Raw genomic sequence first — 20,389 nt, 5'->3', positions numbered from 1 at the left:
ATGTTGTCAAATCAGACAGGTGAAACATTCTTCTCGTTGTTGAAGAGAAGTAATGTTTAATAAAGATCGTCTTTTACAAACGCTGTCCTTTCGTGTTTGTTGACAACTCCTGCTTGACTCTCGTTGTTGTTCTTCATGTCTCGTGTCTTCTTTCGCCTTGGAGATCCTAACATCTAGTCATAACTCATTTTCGTGTGTTTGTCTAGCTTAACACGAATTACAAAAGAGTTATGGCAACTCTCGTCTAGGACGAAAGTAGCGAAACAAAAACAGCTAATGGTTAGGGGTCTACTTTTCTACATTACATTGGTATCATCAAAATCCTAATACAATGTTCCTAACATAAATGATGTCATTTTTTTAAATAATAATGACAAAGATGAAATTTTTTTTAGAAAACTACTAGTTTATTTTGAAATTCTACCTTAAAATAAGCTATTATTTTAAACTACGAGCTTATTTTGAAAACTTTACTAAATAGAACTTATAGCTTATTAGTAGCTTAAAATAAGGTATAAGCTCTGCAAAGACTCATAGTATATTTTAATTAAATTGGGTACGGTGGAGTTAATGAATATTTGGAATGAGTAAACAAAATGAAGTATGTAATGGGGTCAAGTTATTAGAAAATTTCTTTATATATGTATCCAAATAGACCAATTCACACATGTCTCTTTTATCACATTAAATACTACACCACTAACCAATCTTCCATAAGCCTTGTTTTGAGGGAAACCCTCTTAGTCGACAATATATTTTATGAAGTAGTCCATGCATAATACACTGCGTGGTGGCCGCCGGCGATGATGGCGTCCTTGGTTGAACCCTTGCTTTATGCACCAATATTATTTATGCAATGGTCATCTAAGTCAAATGAATTGACCCCTCCAAGCTAAGTCCAATTAAGTGGATCCCACTAATTTTACTTATTTATTTATTTGGATTTACAAGATGATAGTATAGCCACGTACATTCTAGGATATATAGCTCTCCTAAAGTTGTTGTTGCATATTCATGCATGTTCGAATTCTGACCTAATGACACTAACTTATCCAGTAAGGACACAACTCGAGATTTTAAATCAACTACATTTATTTCAATTTTCTAGTTTTTTTTTTTTTTTCCGTTAGTTTCCCCTATTTTTTTTCTCAAGTTTTTTCATTTATTAAAAAAAAATAAAAAATTCAGTTAATAATAATCACACCCCTTACTTTTTTACTTTTAACATCATAACAAATTATTAGTGGCTAAAATATTTACTACTAAATATGTTAGGATCAAAAACTAGCTAGTAACAAAAGCATACCAGCCAAAAGCTATAGCTAGTAACGAAAAAACAATTTAATTCAATTGTCAGATCAAACGTACTATACGTTTTATCATTACACCAAAATTTATAGCTAGTTACGAAATATAATTTTATTTCCTTATAGCTGCGTAGTAGATGTTACGTTTTACTGATATAATGCTGAACTTGACTCTTCAAACTAAGCTGACGTCCAACAAAATGTTATAGAAATTGAATAATAAATAGCTTGATGAGTCAAACATAAATAGTAAAATTTTACACATAAAATGCCCGGATGGACAAAATATTTTGCATAAAGTCACCAAGTAGAGAAAAATTGATGTTATAGCGATATATAACTTCCTAATTAATATGAATACTGTAATAGTGTAATGATTGCGACTCTCAGTTAGAATATAGTAAGAAGCGTAGCTAGGTCAAGTTCACTGTACTGTAATGATTGCCCAGTTCAACACACTCTATTTCCAGGAAAACCTTGTGCTTATAAATACCCATATTTCCTACAACGAACTTCATTCAATTCACTCACCAACTCAATTCCCTTTATCAGATTTATATAATATAATTTTTTGAATTGGCCGGATATATATATATATATATATATATATATATATATATATATATATATATATATATATATATATATAGGCCGCCGGAGAGATATATCAGAGATGGCAAGGAATCATGGAGATCATTCAGTGGCTTTGGATATCAGCGATGATCATCATCACACTGTAGATGATGCATCTGAAACAACCTGCAATAATAACTTCATTTTCACTCTGCCCTTTATCCAGAAGGTTTAAAATTAAAGATTTCTGGGTATACTGTACGTGTTTAATTTTGAGGTTTGGTTTTTGTGGTTTGCTAATTGTTTGTATGTTTGTGTGTGCAGGTGATTGCGGAGATTTTTGGGACGTATTTCTTGATTTTCGCCGGGTGTGGGGCGGCGGCGGTGAACGCCGACAAGGGAACGGTGACGTTCCCCGGAGTAGCCATCGTGTGGGGGCTGGCGGCGGTTGCCATGATCTACTCCGTCGGCCATATCTCCGGCGCGCATTTCAACCCCGCCGTCACCATTGCTTTTGCCACTTGCAAAAGGTTCCCCTGTGCACAAGTAAGATTTAAATATACGATATATTTTTATAATAAATGGGTTCCATTCCTAATAGGGAAAGTTACGTGTTTTTTTTTTTCTTTCTAAATTAATATGGAAAACGTTGTTTAATTTTGTGTGTTTTAAGGTACCTGCCTATATACTAGCTCAGATGATCGGAGCAACCGCAGCAAGTGGAACCTTACGGCTAATATTTAACGGAGAACATGATCACTTCGTCGGAACAGCTCCGGCGGGATCGGATTTGCAATCTCTCGTGATCGAGTTCATAATAACATTCTACCTCATGTTCGTCATTTCAAGTGTTGTCACTGATACTCGAGCGGTAAGTAAGAAAATAATTTTATAGTGTCATCATATTTTCGAGAATAAAAACTCCATAAAAAATATAGTACTCCGTACTTTGTTATTCCAGGTCGGAGAACTTGCGGGCCTGGTTATTGGAGCTACCATTTTGCTCAACGTTATGTTCACCGGGTACAACTATTTTTGTTTTATTTTGTTTTCTGGTATCATGTTGCACTTTGTATATCTATATAATAAGTAATCAAGTATAACTGGTTGTACTAGTCACTATTGATACTAATAGTATCGAGTATAATCAATTACACTTGTATAATTGTATCATATACAACACGATACTGATATTGAACCGCAAATTAAATTCTAAATGAGTAGTATACCTTGGTGCAGGCCAATAACAGGGGCATCAATGAATCCAGCAAGGAGTTTGGGTCCAGCAATAGTATCAAATAGATACAGAGGAATATGGATATATATGTTGGGTCCAACTGCAGGGGCCATTGCAGGTGCATGGGTCTACAACATCCTCAGGCTCAAAAACAAACCATAATATCTTTTTTTTTTTTTTTTTTATTGTGACGGAAGAAACTCGAACCATGAAGCTTGGGATTCGAACTCACGCATAAATTGTGGTTACACTTTTGTGTCTTTAGTCAAATTGGTTAGGGTTACCAAAAAACCATGACATCTTGTTATGGGAAAGTTTGATGGTGTGTCAATATTCTTTAAAAACAAATAAATATTCTTTAAATACAATTGCAGCTTCTCTTTGTAAAGCGCAATGTAGCATAGATCGAAATTATGTTGCTATTCTTTTTACTCCCTTCTAGTAAATAATGAAATAATATTTGAGCAAAAAAAATTGTATTTCCTTTAATTTAGAGGCTATTTCGCGTATTGGTCATGCTACAATTCCGATCCCTCTGTTTCTAAATCTCTGCATATGTCAAATATCTTACATGTTCCTGATCTGTCTGTTTCTCTCTTGTCTGTGCATCGATTCACTAATGATAATAATGTGTTTTTCGAATTCCATCCTTCGTTTTTTGCTGTGAAGGATTGCAACACCAAGGCGGTGCTCTTTAGCGGTCCCAGTTCGTGTGGCTTATACACACTGTCAGTTCCACGTTCTCACCTTGTCATTTTGATTGCCCATGCTTCGTCCGTGGTTTGGCATCATCGGTTGGGCCATCCGCATGCTCGTGTTCTCCAGCGTGTCCTATCCAGTTGTTCCTGATAAATATGGTTCGTCAGGGTTATGTTCTGCTTGCCAACTTGACAAATCTCCTCGTTTCCCTTTAGATAAAGTAGATTCCTCTAGTTCAAATATTTTTTATTTGTGGACGATCATAGTCGTTTTTGCCGATGTTACCCTTTACGTTTAAAATCTAATATTTATAAGGTGTTTGAACTGTTTCGTGGGCCCTTTAGATAAAGTAGATTCCTCTAGTTCAAATATTTTTTATTTGTGGACGATCATAGTCGTTTTTGCCGATTTTACATTTACGTTTAAAATGTAATATTTATAAGGCGTTTGAAAATACACAACAAACTCTTCCTTCCAAACAATTATGCCTACACTGAGACTTGAAACCTAAACCTCTCACATAAGGGAACAACCAGATACCAGTGGACCACAAGTCACTTCCACTCATTGAGAGATATATTCAGACAAATTTCTCTTCAAGTAGTCTACTCCAAATAAGAGATTCAGTATCCAAAGTAGAAGTTGCCGCCAACACGTACACTCCACATTATATTGCTTAACTTCAAGTATAGCATATATCACAACCTCAAATCCTTTCCAAGTTACCAATTTAAATACTTTAAAGTTAAAAGCTAGTTGAAACCTTTTTTTTAATGTATTAACTCAAACCATTTTAACAGGGCCGTTTCAATAAAAATTGGGGTCCTGTGCAATATTTTAATTTGGACCCCTTTTTCAATTAATTTTTATATATAAATAATAATTGTTCAAAAAGTTGTCTTCAAAAATTTAAAATATAAATATTGTATAAAAAAATACATCTAAAATTTCATTTAAAAAGTGACATGCGTCGTGCACATTTAGACGCAAAATCATCCACCAAGCTTTTGATATCAACTTCTTCCAAAATGTCATTTTCAATAGAGATTAAAGCTAATCCATTCAGTCTCTCTTGTAACATACTTGATCGTATATGTCAAATAAAAGCAAATCATTTGGTTTATCACTGTGACCAACATCATCTAAACAATTATCAACATTCTTATTATTTTCATTGTCAAAGTGATACCTGTCATCGTTGTGCACATTATCATTTAAATTCTTTCCAATCTCACAATCATCTTGATCTTCTATATGAAGATTAGCATCTAACAATTTTTCCTTGACATCATCTTTTTGCTCATCTATTTGAGTTTTTTTTGTAATAAATTTTTCAAGAGTCCCCTTTTGAGATTGAGTTAGTTGTTCAATTCTTCTTTTCTTTTTACGCTTCTCAAACCCAAATGAATATTTTCTAGAAGACATAAAATCCTAAGGAAAAAATAAAAATTTATTTAGAAACTTTATGAATAAATAATTAATCAAGAAACAAATTCTTGAATATATTATTATGAAATCAGAATTATTAAGTCATGTAAATAAAATAATAAACAAGAACTGTAAAATAATACGTAATTTTAATTACCTATCAAGAGAATTGAAGAACTTGAGAGTTTGAGAATTGGAGAATCAGTATCACACGAGTAGAATCTGTCGTCTTTCCCAAATTTGAATTACCTAATCTAGTTCAAATACACAAACATTCAAATTTAAAAAAAAAAATCAATATTTGAATTAATTCAAATACCTAGAATTCACAAATAGCACCCTCAAATTAAAAGAATAAAATGTCAAATACCTAAGCTGCTAGGCAATGTTGTAGTTTAGTCTGTTGTGAGTCTCGTCTCTTCCGCAGTTGGTCTTTCCGACTTTCTGTTTGTGTACTTTAGAATTTAGATTAGGCTAATATAGGTTATATAGTAATATTTAATAGGTTATAGGTATTTCGTGTGTTAAAAGAAAGGTTACGGTGTGTATGTGGGCTTTGGTTACGGTGTGTATGTGGGCTTTGGTTTTTAAAAGAAAGGTTCATGAACTTTGCCACTGTGGGCTTTGGTTACAGTGTGTATATATGCTATTTTTTTTTTTTAATTAAGGGCCCCCCAAAATTTTGGGGGCCCTGTGCGCCTGCCCTGGGCAGACATGCCCAGGGACGGCCCTGCATTTTAATTTGTGGCATATATAATAGCATGTAATCTTATATTTCAGCCCTTAGTTCATCTACACAATATGGTAACCAAATAACAAAATCTATAGTCAAATAGCTAGACTCCAAACATTATACAAAAATTAAGCCCTTAAATTTTAAATTAAGTTGCAACTAAATATATCAACTCATCAATTTGATGTAATTAAATTGATAAATTGTCAACTTCTTACAATTAAGTCAACTATGGCTCTATTTGGCAAACCTAGCTGAAAAGCTATAAGCTAGGAGCAGTGACGGAGCCACCCACTGCCCTCCCTCAACCCTTAGTTCTAATATGTAAGTATATGTATAAATGACAAAAGTGTTCAATAGATTAGTGGATTGCACCTTGAATATGTTGTGGAGTGTCTCAAGTTTGAAACCTACCAATAGCATTTTTATATCTTTTAGGCTTTTAGCTTCTTATCATTATTCTAACTCTTCAATAAATTAAATGTATTCTTTTTAATTCTACTTGTTTTGCATGTATATTTTAGCTTCTTTTCTTTATTTTAGCTCTTCTTACCATTCAATAAATTAAATATTTTTTAAGTCTACTTTTTTTGTGAATCATTTACTTAATGTAGTCAACAAGTTTATATTATACTTCATCATATTCAAATTAATTTAGAATAATTTAAAGTTAATCTAATTAAAATAAAATTAAAGTATTTATGAATATAATGTCTTTTCTATTCAAACTATTTTATCTAATTATTATGCTTTATATTTTATCATAAATATTTTTATAACATTTCAAAGTGTTTTAAAATTTCATCCTATCCAAGTATAGTTTTGGCTAGGCCATTAACTATCTTGTAGTCTATCATAAATATTGTATTATAATTTATAATGTATTTGGACCATATTATAGATGTTTGATATTTTATCATTGACAATTTTAAAATCGTGGCGAAATCTTCAGACAGAATTGTGAAAGATGCAATTTTTTCTTGGAAGTGAGATCTGGAGTTAAATACGCCCCCATTCACATTATTTTCTGGATCCGCCACTGGCTAGGAGCTGAAAGCTGAAAAGGGGCTGAAAGCTGAAAAGCTATAAGTTCGGAGCTGAAAATTGAAGAGCTGTTAAGCTAGCTGTTATGATTGAAAGTGTTTGGTAAAATTAGCTTTTTGATAAGCTTATAAATGTAAAAAGACTAAAAATGACATCTTCATAAAATTTAAATTAGTTTGTTTACATATTAAAATTTAACATTTTGTCTTTTAAAAAATCAACATTTTGAAATAAAACTATTAGCATAATCATGATCTAGCATCTCATAATGAATTAACAATATTTTTGCAAATATAATAATAATAATAATAATAATAATAATAATAATAATAATAATAATAATAATAATAATAATAATAATAATAATAATATTTACAGGGAAAGTTGCGAATAAATGAGAAGAGAAAAGTGTTTTAATTAAGAAGGGTAAATTATGTCATTTCTTTAAAATAATAAAGATAAAGATGGAAAAAAAAGTTAGGAAGCTATGAGCTTATTTTGAAACGCTACCTTTTCGTAGCGTTCAAAAATAAGCTCTTATTTTAAGCTAGGAACTTATTTTGGGAACATTACCAAACAGAGTTTATAGCTTATTAGTAGCTTAAAATAAGCTATAAGCTCTGCCAAACAGAGCCTATATATCTATTAAACCTAAGATAAAACATGTTTAAAAATGATGGCGTGTCAGATTTAATATATAACAAAATATGGGTGTATTTGTAAATATTTTGTGTTTAAATATGTATAAATATTACTCATTTGATTCGTCCCGACCATTTTATGTATTTAGTTTGGTTGAGGATATTACTATGGATTTTGGCGTATAGTACTAGTAAGCGATTGATCTTGATCGTTAATGAGAAATAATTTCTTTTAAGTTGTTTACAATTTAATTTGTCATAATATTAATTTTAGTATTAGTCTATAAAACTTATATATTTAGAAATTACATGAAAAATACTAATAAACAAAAAAAAAAACAATAAAAAGAAAATACTAAAGAAAATAAACAAAAAAGAACGTGATAGTTAATTTTACTCTTATATTTGTAGCATGTTAGGAGTCTCTGTCTATCTTTCTATATCACTATTGTAAAGACTTTGTTACGGTGATTCTATTTAATAATACAATTCTCATTTGGTATCAGTATTCAGGTCTGTTCCATGGCAACCTTGGGAGACGATAATGGCGGTTCTGTTCGTGACTCTTCTGAATGGACTGTGTCAGAGGTTGCTCCCACGCCTATTTACCCGAACCCTAGCCTTTCTCCGGCTCACCATTTTGTATCAATCAAACTTACTGCCCATAATTATCTGTTTTGGCGGACGCAAATGCTTCCGTTCTTGGAAGGCCAGGGGTTACTTGGCTTCGTCGATGGTTCCTTGTCTTGTGCGACGGCGGTTGCGCCGGTGGAGTCCACGGCGGAGAGTGGCGGGCGTCGCGGCTACTAATTCGACCGTGTCTGCTTCCGATCAGTGGCGTCGCCAGGACAAAGCTATTTTGTCTCTCCTGATCCCGTCACTGTCTGATGAGATGCTGCACATGGCTGTTGGCCGGTCGATGTCGCGAGCCTTGTGGTTGGTTGTCGAGCAGGAACTGGGGTCGGCGACGAGGTCTCGTGCACTCCGGTTTCTTGGCGAGTTACAGGCGTTGTCGCAGGGCAGCTCGTCCGTTGCTGCTTATCTCGGTCGTGCAAGAATGCTTGTGGAGGATTTAGCCTTGGCCGGTCGTCCGATTACCCTAGACGATCAGAATATTTGTGTTCCGTGGGTTGCGACCGGAGCTTCGCCCTTTCGTTGCTCCACTGACACGCGGTTCTCCGGTCACGTTGACTGAGCTTTCGGATTATTTAACGTCTCTGGAGTGGATTTGTGCGGCTGGTGGTGACTCTGGTTCGCCGGCGGCGTTGGCGGTTCACCGTGGTCGTGGCGGTCGCACGGGCAGTGGGCAGTCGCGTGGTGGCTCGGGCAGTGGCGGCTCGGGCAGTGGTGGCTCGGGTCGTGGTGGTTCGGGCGGTCGTGGTCGAGGTGGTCGTGGCCGTGGTCGTGGTCGGTCTGATGTTCGTTGTCAGATTTGTGATAAATATGGGCATTCTGCTTTGAATTGCTACAGGAGGTATTCTGAGTCGCCTGGTCCACATGTGCATATGGCCTATTCCGGGGATGTGGGTGGTCCTATTGATTCTCATCAGTGGTTCCCTGACACGGATGCCACTAATCACGCCACTCCCGACTCCTCGGTGCTCACTTCCGCTGCTGGCTATGACGGTCCTGACACTCTATGGGTTGGCAATGGTGCATGTATACCTATACTTAGTGTTGGTTCTGCTTCGATAGCCTCTTCTGCTAAACTGTTCAAATTAAATGATGTCTTGCATGTCCCTGGCTTGTCGTCTTCTTTGCTTTCTGTTCAGCGTTTTGCTAGGGATAATCGTGTCTTTTTTGAGTTTCATGCTGCGTATTTTCTTGTGAAGGATATCTTGACCAAGGAGGTGCTTTTTAAGGGGGGTACTTCGGGCGGTTTGTATACTTGGCCTGCTTCTTGTCATAGTCCGTCTGCTCATGTTGTTGCGCGTGTGTCGTCGTCTACTTGGCACAAGCGACTTAGTCATTCACACATACGAGTTTTGCGTCAAATATTACAGTTGTCTGGTGTTGGTCAATTTAATTCTAGTGAATTGTCAAATGTCTGTTCTTCGTGTCAGTTAGGGAAATCTTCCCGTTTTCCTTTACCTCGTATTACTACTTCTAGTACTCGTGTGTTAGAACTTATTTACACTGATATTTGGGACCCTGCACCAATACACTCTGTGAATGGTTTTCTTTACTTTGTTTTATTTATGGATGATTATACGCGTTTTGTATGGTTTTATCCTATGTGTGCAAAAACCGATATTTACTCGATCTTTGAACAGTTTTGGTCACTTGTTGAGCGTTCTTTTTCTCATAAAATTGTCTCTATTCAGTCCGATTTAGGGGGATAATACAAAAAGCTCCACTCTACTCTTGCGTCTCTTGGTATCAGTCACAGGCAGTCCTGTGCGTATACGCATGAGCAGAATGGTCGGGTAGAGCGTCGCCATAGACATATAGTTGAGACTGGGTTAGCCTTAGTGGCCCAGGCGTCTGTCCCCTCTCGTTATTGGGACTATGCATTCGAGACTGCGGTCTACTTAATCAACAAGATGCCTACTCGAGTTTTGGATAATGAGTCTCCTCACTATCGTTTGCATCGTTCTTCTCCGTCTTATTCTTTTTTTGCGTGTTTTTGGGTGTCTTTGTTTTCCTCTGTTGCGTCCGTATAATCGGAATAAGCTGCAATATCGTTCATCCCCGTGTGTTTTCCTAGGGTACCCTGACTCTTTTCGTGGCTATCGTTGCTTAGATACTAACACTAATAAGGTCTTTATCTGTCGCCATGTGCGATTCGATGAGTCTGTTTTTCCGTTTGCTAGTTGTGTTTCTTCGCAGGTTGTTGACAAGCCCCGGTTGGTGCCATGGGGTGTTGCTCCAGTTGTCTCGGTTTCTACCCCAGTGTTGCCCGCTAGGGAGGCTCCTCCGAATCCTCCTCCAGTCCTGCCTGACTCGGACTCTAGTGAACGGACGGTTTCTGACTGTGTGAAGCCCATTCGTGGTGGTCGGCCTCGTCGTGGTGCCAAGGTGGTTGCGCCTAGGGGTGTTCAATCGGTTAATCGTTCGGTTAACCGAACCGTTTTAACCGAACCGAATTAACCGAAGTTTTTTTTCCTTTAACCGTTAACTGAACCGAAGTTTGCTCTACCAAATTCACCGAACCGAAATTTTTTTCGGTTAATCGGTCGATTAACCGAACTTTTTAAAGCTAAAATTTAAAATTCTAAAAATAACACCTAAAATAATAAATCTAATTAAAATAAAATACATATCATAATAAATTCATAACAAAATATACAAAAACATTAATTAGAAACTCCAAACATCTATAATTTCAAATTAGTATTTTATATTTATATTATTATTTTTATGTATATTAAAAACTTCGGTTAACCGACCTTTCGAACCGAATTAACCGTTAACCGAAGTTTTAAAATTCCTTTAACCATTAACCGAACCGAAAAAGTGCGGTTCGAAAACGGTTAACCGAACTTTGTCGGTTCGGTCGGTTAACCGAAAATTATCCGAAGTTTGCACACCCCTAGTTGCGCCACGATCTCATGTGATGGGCACGCGGAGTATGGGTCTTAAGGAGCATGTGGCTTTGCTGACTGCTGCTGATTTGCTTGAGCCCACTTGCTATTCACAGGCAGTGTGACATCCCGAGTGGCGTGAGGCCATGGATGTGGAGTTTAATGCCATGCTTCAGAATCACACGTGGCGGCTTGTTCCTTATACCCCGGGTATGAATGTTGTGGGGTGTAAGTGGGTGTTTCGGGTCAAGAGGAATGTTGATGGCTCTGTTGAGCGGTACAAGGCCTGGCTGGTTGCTAAGGGCTTCAATTAGGTGGCAGGGAAGGATTTCTTTGTGACCTTCAGTCCGGTTGTTAAGCCTACCACAGTTCGACTCCTACTCTCTTTGGCTCATTCATGCGGTTGGTCCATCCGGCAGTTAGATGTCCACAGTGCGTTTCTGAATGGCTCTCTGGCTGAGACTGTGTTATATGCGCCAGCCGCCCGGTTATGAAGACAAGTCGAAGGTTGATCATGTGTGCTTTCTTCAGCGCTCTTTGTATGGGTTGAAGCAAGATCCTCGTGCAAGGTTTACTCGGTTGCACAATTTTCTGCTTTATGTTGGCTTTGTTCCTTCTAAAACTGATGTTTCCTTGTTTGTCTATTCTGATGGTGATGCACAGCTGTATTTTTTGGTGTATGTCGATGACATCCTGGTTATGGGCTCGGATTCGAGTCGTGTCGCAGGTCTTGTGGCTAAGTTGGCTCAGGAGTTCAAGATTCGTGATATGGGGGCTCCGTCCTTCTTTCTTGGCATTGAGACTATGCCGCTACCTGATGGGGTTCTGCTCTCTCAGCGACGCTATGTTCAGGACATTCTTAAGCGTGCTGGGATGGTGGACTATAAACCCGTCTCTACTTCGGTCTCGGTTGTTCGTTGTGTTGATGACGATGCCACTCCTTACGCGGATCCTACTCACTACCGTAGTTTGGCTGGTGCCTTACAGTACTTGACTGTGACTCGTCCGGACTTATCTTATGCGGTTAATCGGCTTTGTCAGCGTATGCAGTCTCCTACCACGGCAGATTGGAGTCTGATGAAACGGGTCTTGCGGTACGTCAAAGGTACACTTGATTTGGGGCTTTGTGTTCGCAAGTCCTTGTCTACTACTATTCATGCTTTCTCCGATTCGAATTGGGCTGGCAATCCGGATGACAGGAAGTCCACGAGTGGTTTTGCGGTCTATGTGGGTAACAATCTGGTTTCTTGGTCATGTCGGAAACAGCGCACTGTGGCGCGTTCTTCTACTGAGGCTGAGTACAAAGCCTTGGCTGATGTCTCGGCTGAGGTTACGTGGCTTGTTTCACTGCTTCGGCCTTCGGGATATTGGGTTTCCACCGGCTACTGCTCCTACTCTCTGGTGTGACAACTTGGGTGTCACCTATCTCTGTTCAAACCCGGTGTTTCATGCCCGAACGAAGCATGTGGAGATTGATTACCACTTCGTTCGTGACAAAGTGTCCAAGAAAGAGATTCAGGTTCGTTTTATCACTACTGGAAATTTTGAAATTTCCGACCACCTGAAAGTTATCTTAAATCAAGTCGAAAGCCTTGTTCCGACCACTTTTAGTATCCGGAAAAACCCTTGTTGCTATTTCCGACCACTTTTTGGTTTCAACTTGATTTAAGATCACATTCAGGTGGTCGGAAATTCAATAATTTCCAGTAGTGTATCTCTACGAAGGATCAGTTGGCTGACATTTTTACCAAAGTTCTTCCATCTGCTCGGTTTTCTTATCTACGAGGCAAACTCAATGTTTTAGCTGCTCTACCTTGAATTTGAGGGAGAGTATTAGCCTATTAGGACTCCTATATTTATAGCCTGTTAGGGGTCTCTGTCTATCTTTCTATATCACTATTGTACAGACTTTGTTACGGTGATTCTATTCAATAATACAATCCTCATCTTTATTACTTTCTTTAGAAAAAGCATATATAATTTTTAAATTACGGCCCAAAAACAATACTGAAACATTTTATAAAGTTTCAGTAAATTTGTGATGAGGAAACATTCCTAAAATTTGAATACACTAATTGAGATTTTTTTTGCAACATATTTCTACACATACTCCTAATTAATTTTTACCATATTCACATGACATGCTCTAATTAATATAATTTTAAACAATGAGTTATTTATTTCTTCTTTTTTCCCTAGACCTAATAAAACCATAACATTGCATGTGCCGTGGGGTTTACTTCTTGACTCTTGAGAACACACTTATAAATTTTTTAGAGCAAAAATCAATTTTGGTCCCATGATTATTAGCAAGAAGATAATTTTGGTCCATATATTTAATTTCTACCAATTTTCATCCACGATTACTATTTTAGCAATCATTATGCTATGGACTCGTGTCCAGCATACATTGTGAACACGGAACAGTGTCGTAAGTGGCACCGTTATCTTCCACCATTTTTTTTTTAATTTCAGACTGCTTCGTTATAGGAGCATATGTTGATAATTTTATCACTATATGTTATAATTGTAAGTTCATAATGTTAGAGCTCTGTATTCATAATTTCATAACAGTATATTCATAATTTCATAACAGTACATTCATAATTCTGTAATTGTACATTCATAGTTCAATAACTGTAAATTCATAATTTTTGAAGCTCTATGTTCACAATTTTAGAGCTCTATGTTCATAATTTTATTACTATATGTTCATAATTGTAAGTTCATAATGTTAGAGCTCTGTGTTTATAATTTCATAACTGTACATTCATAATTCCATAACTGTACATTCATAATTCAATAACTGTACATTCATAATTTTCGAAGCTCTATGTTCACAATTTTAGAGCTCAATGTTCATAATTTTATCACTATATGTTCATAATTATAAGTTTATAATGTCAGAGCTCTGTGTTCATAATTCCATAACTGTACATTCATAATTTCATAACTGTACATTCATAATTTCATAAATGTTCATTCATAATTCCACAAACGAATAACGCCATTAACGCCTTAACGGCGAGACAAAATCAATGTTGAAAAAATCGCTAGGCGCCTGGGGACCGCCTAGGGTGCTAGAGCGCCTAGGCGGGCGCCTATAACGCCTAGGCGGGCGCCTAGAGCGCCTAGGCGGGGGCGCCTAGGTCGCCTAGGAGGCCAGGCGCGATTTTGCAACAGTGGACAAAATTTTTAAAAAATAATAATAATTGGAATGCTGTCGCTTTCCCTGAAAATGACGTCGTTTTGGACTCGTGTCCACAATGCATAGTGGACACGAGTCCACAACATAATTTGCCATTGTTTTAGTATCAACTTTTATATATGACTTTTGTTTTAGTGACAAAATTCATTATGTCGGTCACCTCTTCGTTTATGATATGTCGAAATATGAAATTATTAAGGGTATTTTCACCATTTTTAAATTAAGATCTCAATTTGAGTACGTATGAATAAAAGAGTTTAAGCCCTAATATCTATCCCAATTCGCAATTCTCCTCATCAAATTAAGGTAGGATGAGGAGAAAACCTGCGAATTAGGATCGATCTAAGGGCTTAAATCCCTTTATATATTCATGCTCAAATTGGAATCTTAAGTTGAAAATGATGAAAACGCCCTTAAAATTTTTAGATTTCAACATTTCTTCTTTCTAAAGGTTGAACCCCAACCCTAAGGGCCCCCCACACCCCACCCGACAGAGCATCTGGGAAGATGTAAATCATGGTAATTCAACTGAACATGAACCACAGAGGCACCCCGGCCCGACAGAGCATCTGGGAGGATGTAAATCATGGTAACTCAACTGAACATGAACCACAGAGGCTAGACCTTGTCTTACTGCGCACAAGGAGCCCCCCTCACTTTGAGAGGGTGCTCTCACAACGCCGATGGTGAGACTCGATCCCTGGTCATTCTTTCCAACTTTCACCTCTATGACCAGTTGAGCTGCCCATGCGGGCATTTTGGCATTTCTTAAATGGATGGGTGACCGGCGTGATGAATTTTGGTACTAAAACAATAGTCGTGGATGAAAATTGATATATATAAATTAAACATGTGAACCAAAACCGTCATTTTGTTAATACTCTTCGGACAAAAATTGGTATTTTTTTTATTTTAGATATCATTAATAAATTAAATATTCCCACTTATTATTAGAAAAAAAAATTAACTTTACAATTCTTTCCAAAGTGATGGCTCGGAAGCAATCATTATTGTGCGAATCATGATCTACACAACTTTGTGGATCATACTATCAAATAATGTGTATTCATTACACAAATAATATTTTTTTAGTATATTAAAAATGTACATTATATTTGAGAAAAGTACATTATTTGAGTACTGAAAATATATTATTTTGTATAATGTACATTCAATACACGAATAATGTACTTTTAGTATATTAAAAATATACTTTTTGTTATGGTCCATACAACACTGTGTGAACTAATAATTTTCCACTCGCAAAAAAATGCTACTGACTCTATTACATTGTAGTATATGTTCAAACATACTTTCTCAACCTAACCTAATGAAGTACACAAAGTCAACAACGCCTCCATTGAGGCTTGATCTCATGATCTCCTACATAGGAGATGTGAATATATGTCATCTGAGCACAAGGTGGCTTGACAGTATATTTTAATTAAATTGGGTGGAATTAATGAATATTTGGAATGTGTAAACAAAAGTATGTAATGGGGTCAAGTTTAGAAAATTTCTTTATATATATGTATCCAAATAGACCAATTCACACATGTCCCTTTTATCACATTAAATGCTACACCCCTAACCAATCGTCAATAAGCCTTGTTTTGAGGGAAACCCTCTTAGACGACAAGATATTTTATGAAGTAGTCCATGCATAATGCACTGCGTGGTGGCCGCCGGCGATGACGGCGTCCTTGGTTGAACCTTTGGCTTATGCACCAATATTATTTATGCAATGGTCATCTAAGCCAAATGATCAATTGACCCCTCCAAGTTAAGTCCAATTAAGTGGATCCCACTAATTTTACTTTAAAAAATCGAATTTACAAGATGAGTCACATTGGAGGATATATAGCTATCTTAAAGGTGTTGTTGGAGGATATATAGCTATCTTAAAGGTGTTGTTGCATGTGCATGCATGTTCAAATTCTGACCTTTTTTTTTTTTTTTGATTTGGTTCAAATTCTGACCTAATGACACTAATTTTACTTTGAATCCTGTAAGGACACAATCGAGATTTTAGATCAACTACATGTCTACATTTATTTCAATTTTCCAGTTTTTATTCTGTTGGCTTCTCCTTTTTTTTTTCACAAGTTTTTTCATTTATTAAAAAAAAAATTAGTTAATAATAATCACACCCCTTACTGTTTTACTTTTAACATCATAACAAATTATTAGTGGCTAAAATACTTACTACTAAATATGTTTGGATCAAACACTAGTAAGTAGCGAAAGCACACCGGCCAAATTAAAGTTATAGCTACTAGTAATGAAAAAATAATTTAATTCAATTGTCAGATCAAGCGTTTATCATTACACCAAAATTTATAGCTAGTAATAAAAATACAATTTTATTTTCTTATAGTTGGGTAGTAGCTGTTATGTTTCGATGATATGATACTGAACTTGACTTTTCAAGTTAATGTCCAACAAAATATTATAAAAATTGAATAATAAATAGCTTGAGTCAAACACAAATAATAAAATTTCACACATAAAATGCCGGGATGGACAAAATATATATTTTGCATAAAGTCACCATGTAAGACCATTTGGTAGAGAAAAATTGTTGTTATAGACTCTCAAAGTCTCAATTCCTAATAAATATGAATACTCTTATGATTGCGACTCTCAATTAAAATATAGTAAGAAAATATAGTTTAGCTTAGCTAGCTAGGTCAAGTCCACTGTATAGTATATGCATGGAAGGTGTACTGTTCATCAAGTTTGCCCAGTTCAACACACTCTCTTTCCAGGAAAACCCTGTGCCTATATGCCTCTATAAATACCCATATTTCCTACAACTAACTTCATTCACTCACCAACTATCAATTCCTCTATATATCAGATTTATATAATTTTTTGAATTGGATATATAGGAGAGATATATATATCAGAGATGGCAGGGAATCATGGAGAGCATTCAGTGGCTTTGGATATCAGCGATGATCATCATCATCATCATACTGCAGATGATGCATCTGAAACAACCTGCAATAATAACTTCATTTTCACTCTTCCCTTTATCCAGAAGGTTTGGTTTATATCTTCCTGAGATTTCTGGGTATACTGTAGGTGTTTAATTTTGAGGTTTGGTTTTTGTGGTTTGCTAATTCTTTAATTTGTGTGTGCAGGTGATTGCGGAGATTTTTGGGACGTATTTCTTGATTTTCGCCGGGTGTGGGGCGGCGGCGGTGAACGCCGACAAGGGGACGGTGACGTTCCCCGGAGTAGCCATCGTGTGGGGGCTGGCGGCGGTTGCCATGATCTACTCCGTCGGCCATATCTCCGGCGCGCATTTCAACCCCGCCGTCACCATTGCTTTTGCCACCTGCAGAAGGTTCCCCTGTGCACAAGTAAGATTTAAGAATACGCTATATTTTTATAAGAGTTAATACCCAAAATAGTCCCTCGACTATGTCGTAATTGATTACCAATTTGGTCCTCGACTATCATTCTTACCCAATTAAGTCCTCAACTATACAATTTTTACCCAATTTAGTTCTTTGTCAATTTGACTGTTTGTTGACTGTCAAAAGTGGAAATAAAGTTGTAATTTTACAAGTTTTCTCCTTCCTCCTCATTTAGCAGCGCCAAACCATGTAGCAATAAGCTCCGGTTGGGTTCTAAACTTGTCAGTATCGAAGTAGTGGTTATGCATCGGATAGCCCATGAATTTGATTTCCAACAATTTTTTGACGATCGAAATCTGATCGGAGTGTATTGCTGCATGGTTTGGCGCTGCTAAATGGAGATGAAGGAGAAATCTTGTAAAATTATAATTTTATCCCGACTTTTGACAGTCAACAAACAGTCAAATTAATACAGAGGACTAAATTGGGTAAGAATTGTATAGTTGAGGACTAAATTTGGTAAGAATTGTATAGTTGAGGACTTAATTGAGTAAAAGTTACATAGTTGAGGACTTAATTGGGTAAGAATGGTAGTTGAGGACCAAATTGATAATTATGGCATAGTCGAGGGACCATTTTGGGTATTAACTCTTTTTATAATAAATGGGTTCATTTCCTAATACGGAAAGTTAGATTTTTTTGTTTCTAAATTATTAGGAAATAAACCAACCATTATGTGGTGTGAATGTGTGATGGCACCTCTTACTATTCTAAATAGGTGATTATAAGATGATTTTCCATATAAAATATAGAACAGATATTTTACCTCGTAAAAATCATGAGATTGTTTAAACAAAAAAGTCTTAAAAAATAACATTTTCCATCCTTCAACTATCAAGTATTAGGAAATTGTCTACAAAGTGACTTAATTGTCTACAAAGTGACTTTTATAGGCCTTGAGTTCTATGGGAATTGTGCTAAAAAAGTTATTTCGCAAACGTTGATGAGGGACCAAATAAGTCACTTTGCAAACTATTAAGGGACGAAAAGTGGTGACAGTAAAACCGAGGGAGGAAAAATGATATATATTTTTGTATAATTCAAGATTAAAAGTGTTATTTTACTTTGAAATATGAAAATTGTGTATAAGAAAAATTTCTAAAATTTGTAATATATATACCGACCACCGTTCTCATAATTCATCATTGTTTTTTTTTTTTTTTTTTTTTTTTTGATGAAACACTAGTGTTTAGGATATCACGATATAATGGTAGTGAGTGTTATTATCTTGCATGAAGTAATTTGCAGAATTTGCTGGCCATGCTAAATGTTACCTTTTATTGTCCTAACTCCTAACTGAAAACGTTGTTTAATTTTGTGTGTTTTAAGGTACCTGCTTATATACTAGCTCAGATGATCGGAGCAACCGCAGCAAGTGGAACCTTACGGCTAATATTTAACGGAGAACATGATCACTTCGTCGGAACAGCTCCAGCGGGATCGAATTTGCAATCTCTTATCATCGAGTTCATAATAACATTCTACCTCGTGTTCGTCATTTCAAGTGTTGCTACTGATACTCGAGCGGTAAGTTAGAAAATAATTTTATGGTGCCATCATATTCTTCTCGAGAATAAAAATTTCCTAACAAATATAGTACTTTGTTATTTCAGGTCGGAGAACTTGCGGGCGTGGTTATTGGAGCTACCATTTTGCTCAATGTCATGTTCACCGGGTACAACTATTTTTGTTTTGTTTTGTTTTGTTTTATGGTGTCATGTTGCACTTTGTACACCTATATAAATAATCAAGTATAACTAATTGTACTAGATTTTCAAAAAAAAAAAAAAAATTGTACTAGATACTATCAACACTGATACGGATATCAAACCGCAAATTAAATTGTAAATGAGTAGTGTACCTTGGTGCAGGCCAATAACAGGGGCATCAATGAATCCAGCAAGGAGTTTGGGTCCAGCAATAGTATCAAATAGATACAGAGGAATATGGATATATATGTTGGGTCCAACTGCAGGGGCCATTGCAGGTGCATGGGTCTACAACATCCTCAGGCTCAAAAACAAACAATAATTTCTTTTGGGGCGACGAGAGAAACTCGCAATCACTATTTGATACATAGTGCACTGAGTAAATCCAGATTTCCTATAACAAACCGGTTAAAACCAAGAAGACTGAGATTCAAACTCGTAACATTGTGATTACAATTTTGTATCTTTAGTCAACTTGGCTGGGTTATGGTTTTCCATGATAACTTGTTATGGGAAAGTTTTATAGTGTGTCACACTAAAAGGTATAGGTGTTCATGATGCTTTATTTCATTTCTTAAAGCGGTATAGAAATAAATATGCTTTAAATACAATTGCAGCTTCTCTTTGTAGAGCCCAATGTAGCATAGAAAGTTGCTATTCTTTTGTACTCCTTTCTAGAAATGAATTAATATTTGAGCAAAAAAATTGTATTTCCTTTAGAGGCTATTTGGTGAATTAAATTCCTGAAAATAATTCTGCATGTATTTGCTGGACACACAGAAAATAACAACAAAGAAATTCTATCCTGCTGATCAGCAACAAAGCACACTACAATTGAAATGGTTTCCAATAGACTTGATT

The 20,389-nt window shown here is 36.2% G+C and overlaps 2 protein-coding genes across 2 annotated transcripts; both read left to right on the top strand.

Annotated features, from left to right (window-relative positions):
• The first annotated feature begins 1,765 nt into the window (after nucleotides 1-1,765).
• On the top strand, nucleotides 1,766-3,320 carry LOC109192419 (aquaporin NIP1-1-like). Its single transcript, XM_019343057.1, has 6 exons — nucleotides 1,766-1,885; nucleotides 1,964-2,109; nucleotides 2,205-2,426; nucleotides 2,554-2,751; nucleotides 2,842-2,903; nucleotides 3,120-3,320. The coding sequence occupies exons 2-6, from the start codon at nucleotides 1,981-1,983 to the stop codon at nucleotides 3,277-3,279; spliced, it is 771 nt and encodes a 256-aa protein (XP_019198602.1). The 5' UTR covers nucleotides 1,766-1,885; nucleotides 1,964-1,980; the 3' UTR covers nucleotides 3,280-3,320.
• Nucleotides 3,321-17,127: 13,807 nt separating this feature from the next.
• LOC109192413 (aquaporin NIP1-1-like) lies at nucleotides 17,128-20,247 on the top strand. The gene is made up of 5 exons (XM_019343044.1): nucleotides 17,128-17,440; nucleotides 17,541-17,762; nucleotides 19,149-19,346; nucleotides 19,433-19,494; nucleotides 19,691-20,247. Exons 1-5 carry the CDS (start codon nucleotides 17,306-17,308, stop codon nucleotides 19,848-19,850), a joined length of 777 nt encoding a protein of 258 aa, XP_019198589.1. The 5' UTR covers nucleotides 17,128-17,305; the 3' UTR covers nucleotides 19,851-20,247.
• The last annotated feature ends 142 nt before the right edge of the window (nucleotides 20,248-20,389 follow it).

Source organism: Ipomoea nil, unplaced genomic scaffold (assembly GCF_001879475.1).
Source record: "Ipomoea nil cultivar Tokyo-kokei standard unplaced genomic scaffold, Asagao_1.1 scaffold0211, whole genome shotgun sequence".
Classification (NCBI taxonomy): domain Eukaryota; kingdom Viridiplantae; phylum Streptophyta; class Magnoliopsida; order Solanales; family Convolvulaceae; genus Ipomoea; species Ipomoea nil.
This window is presented reverse-complemented; position numbering and strand designations above follow the sequence as displayed.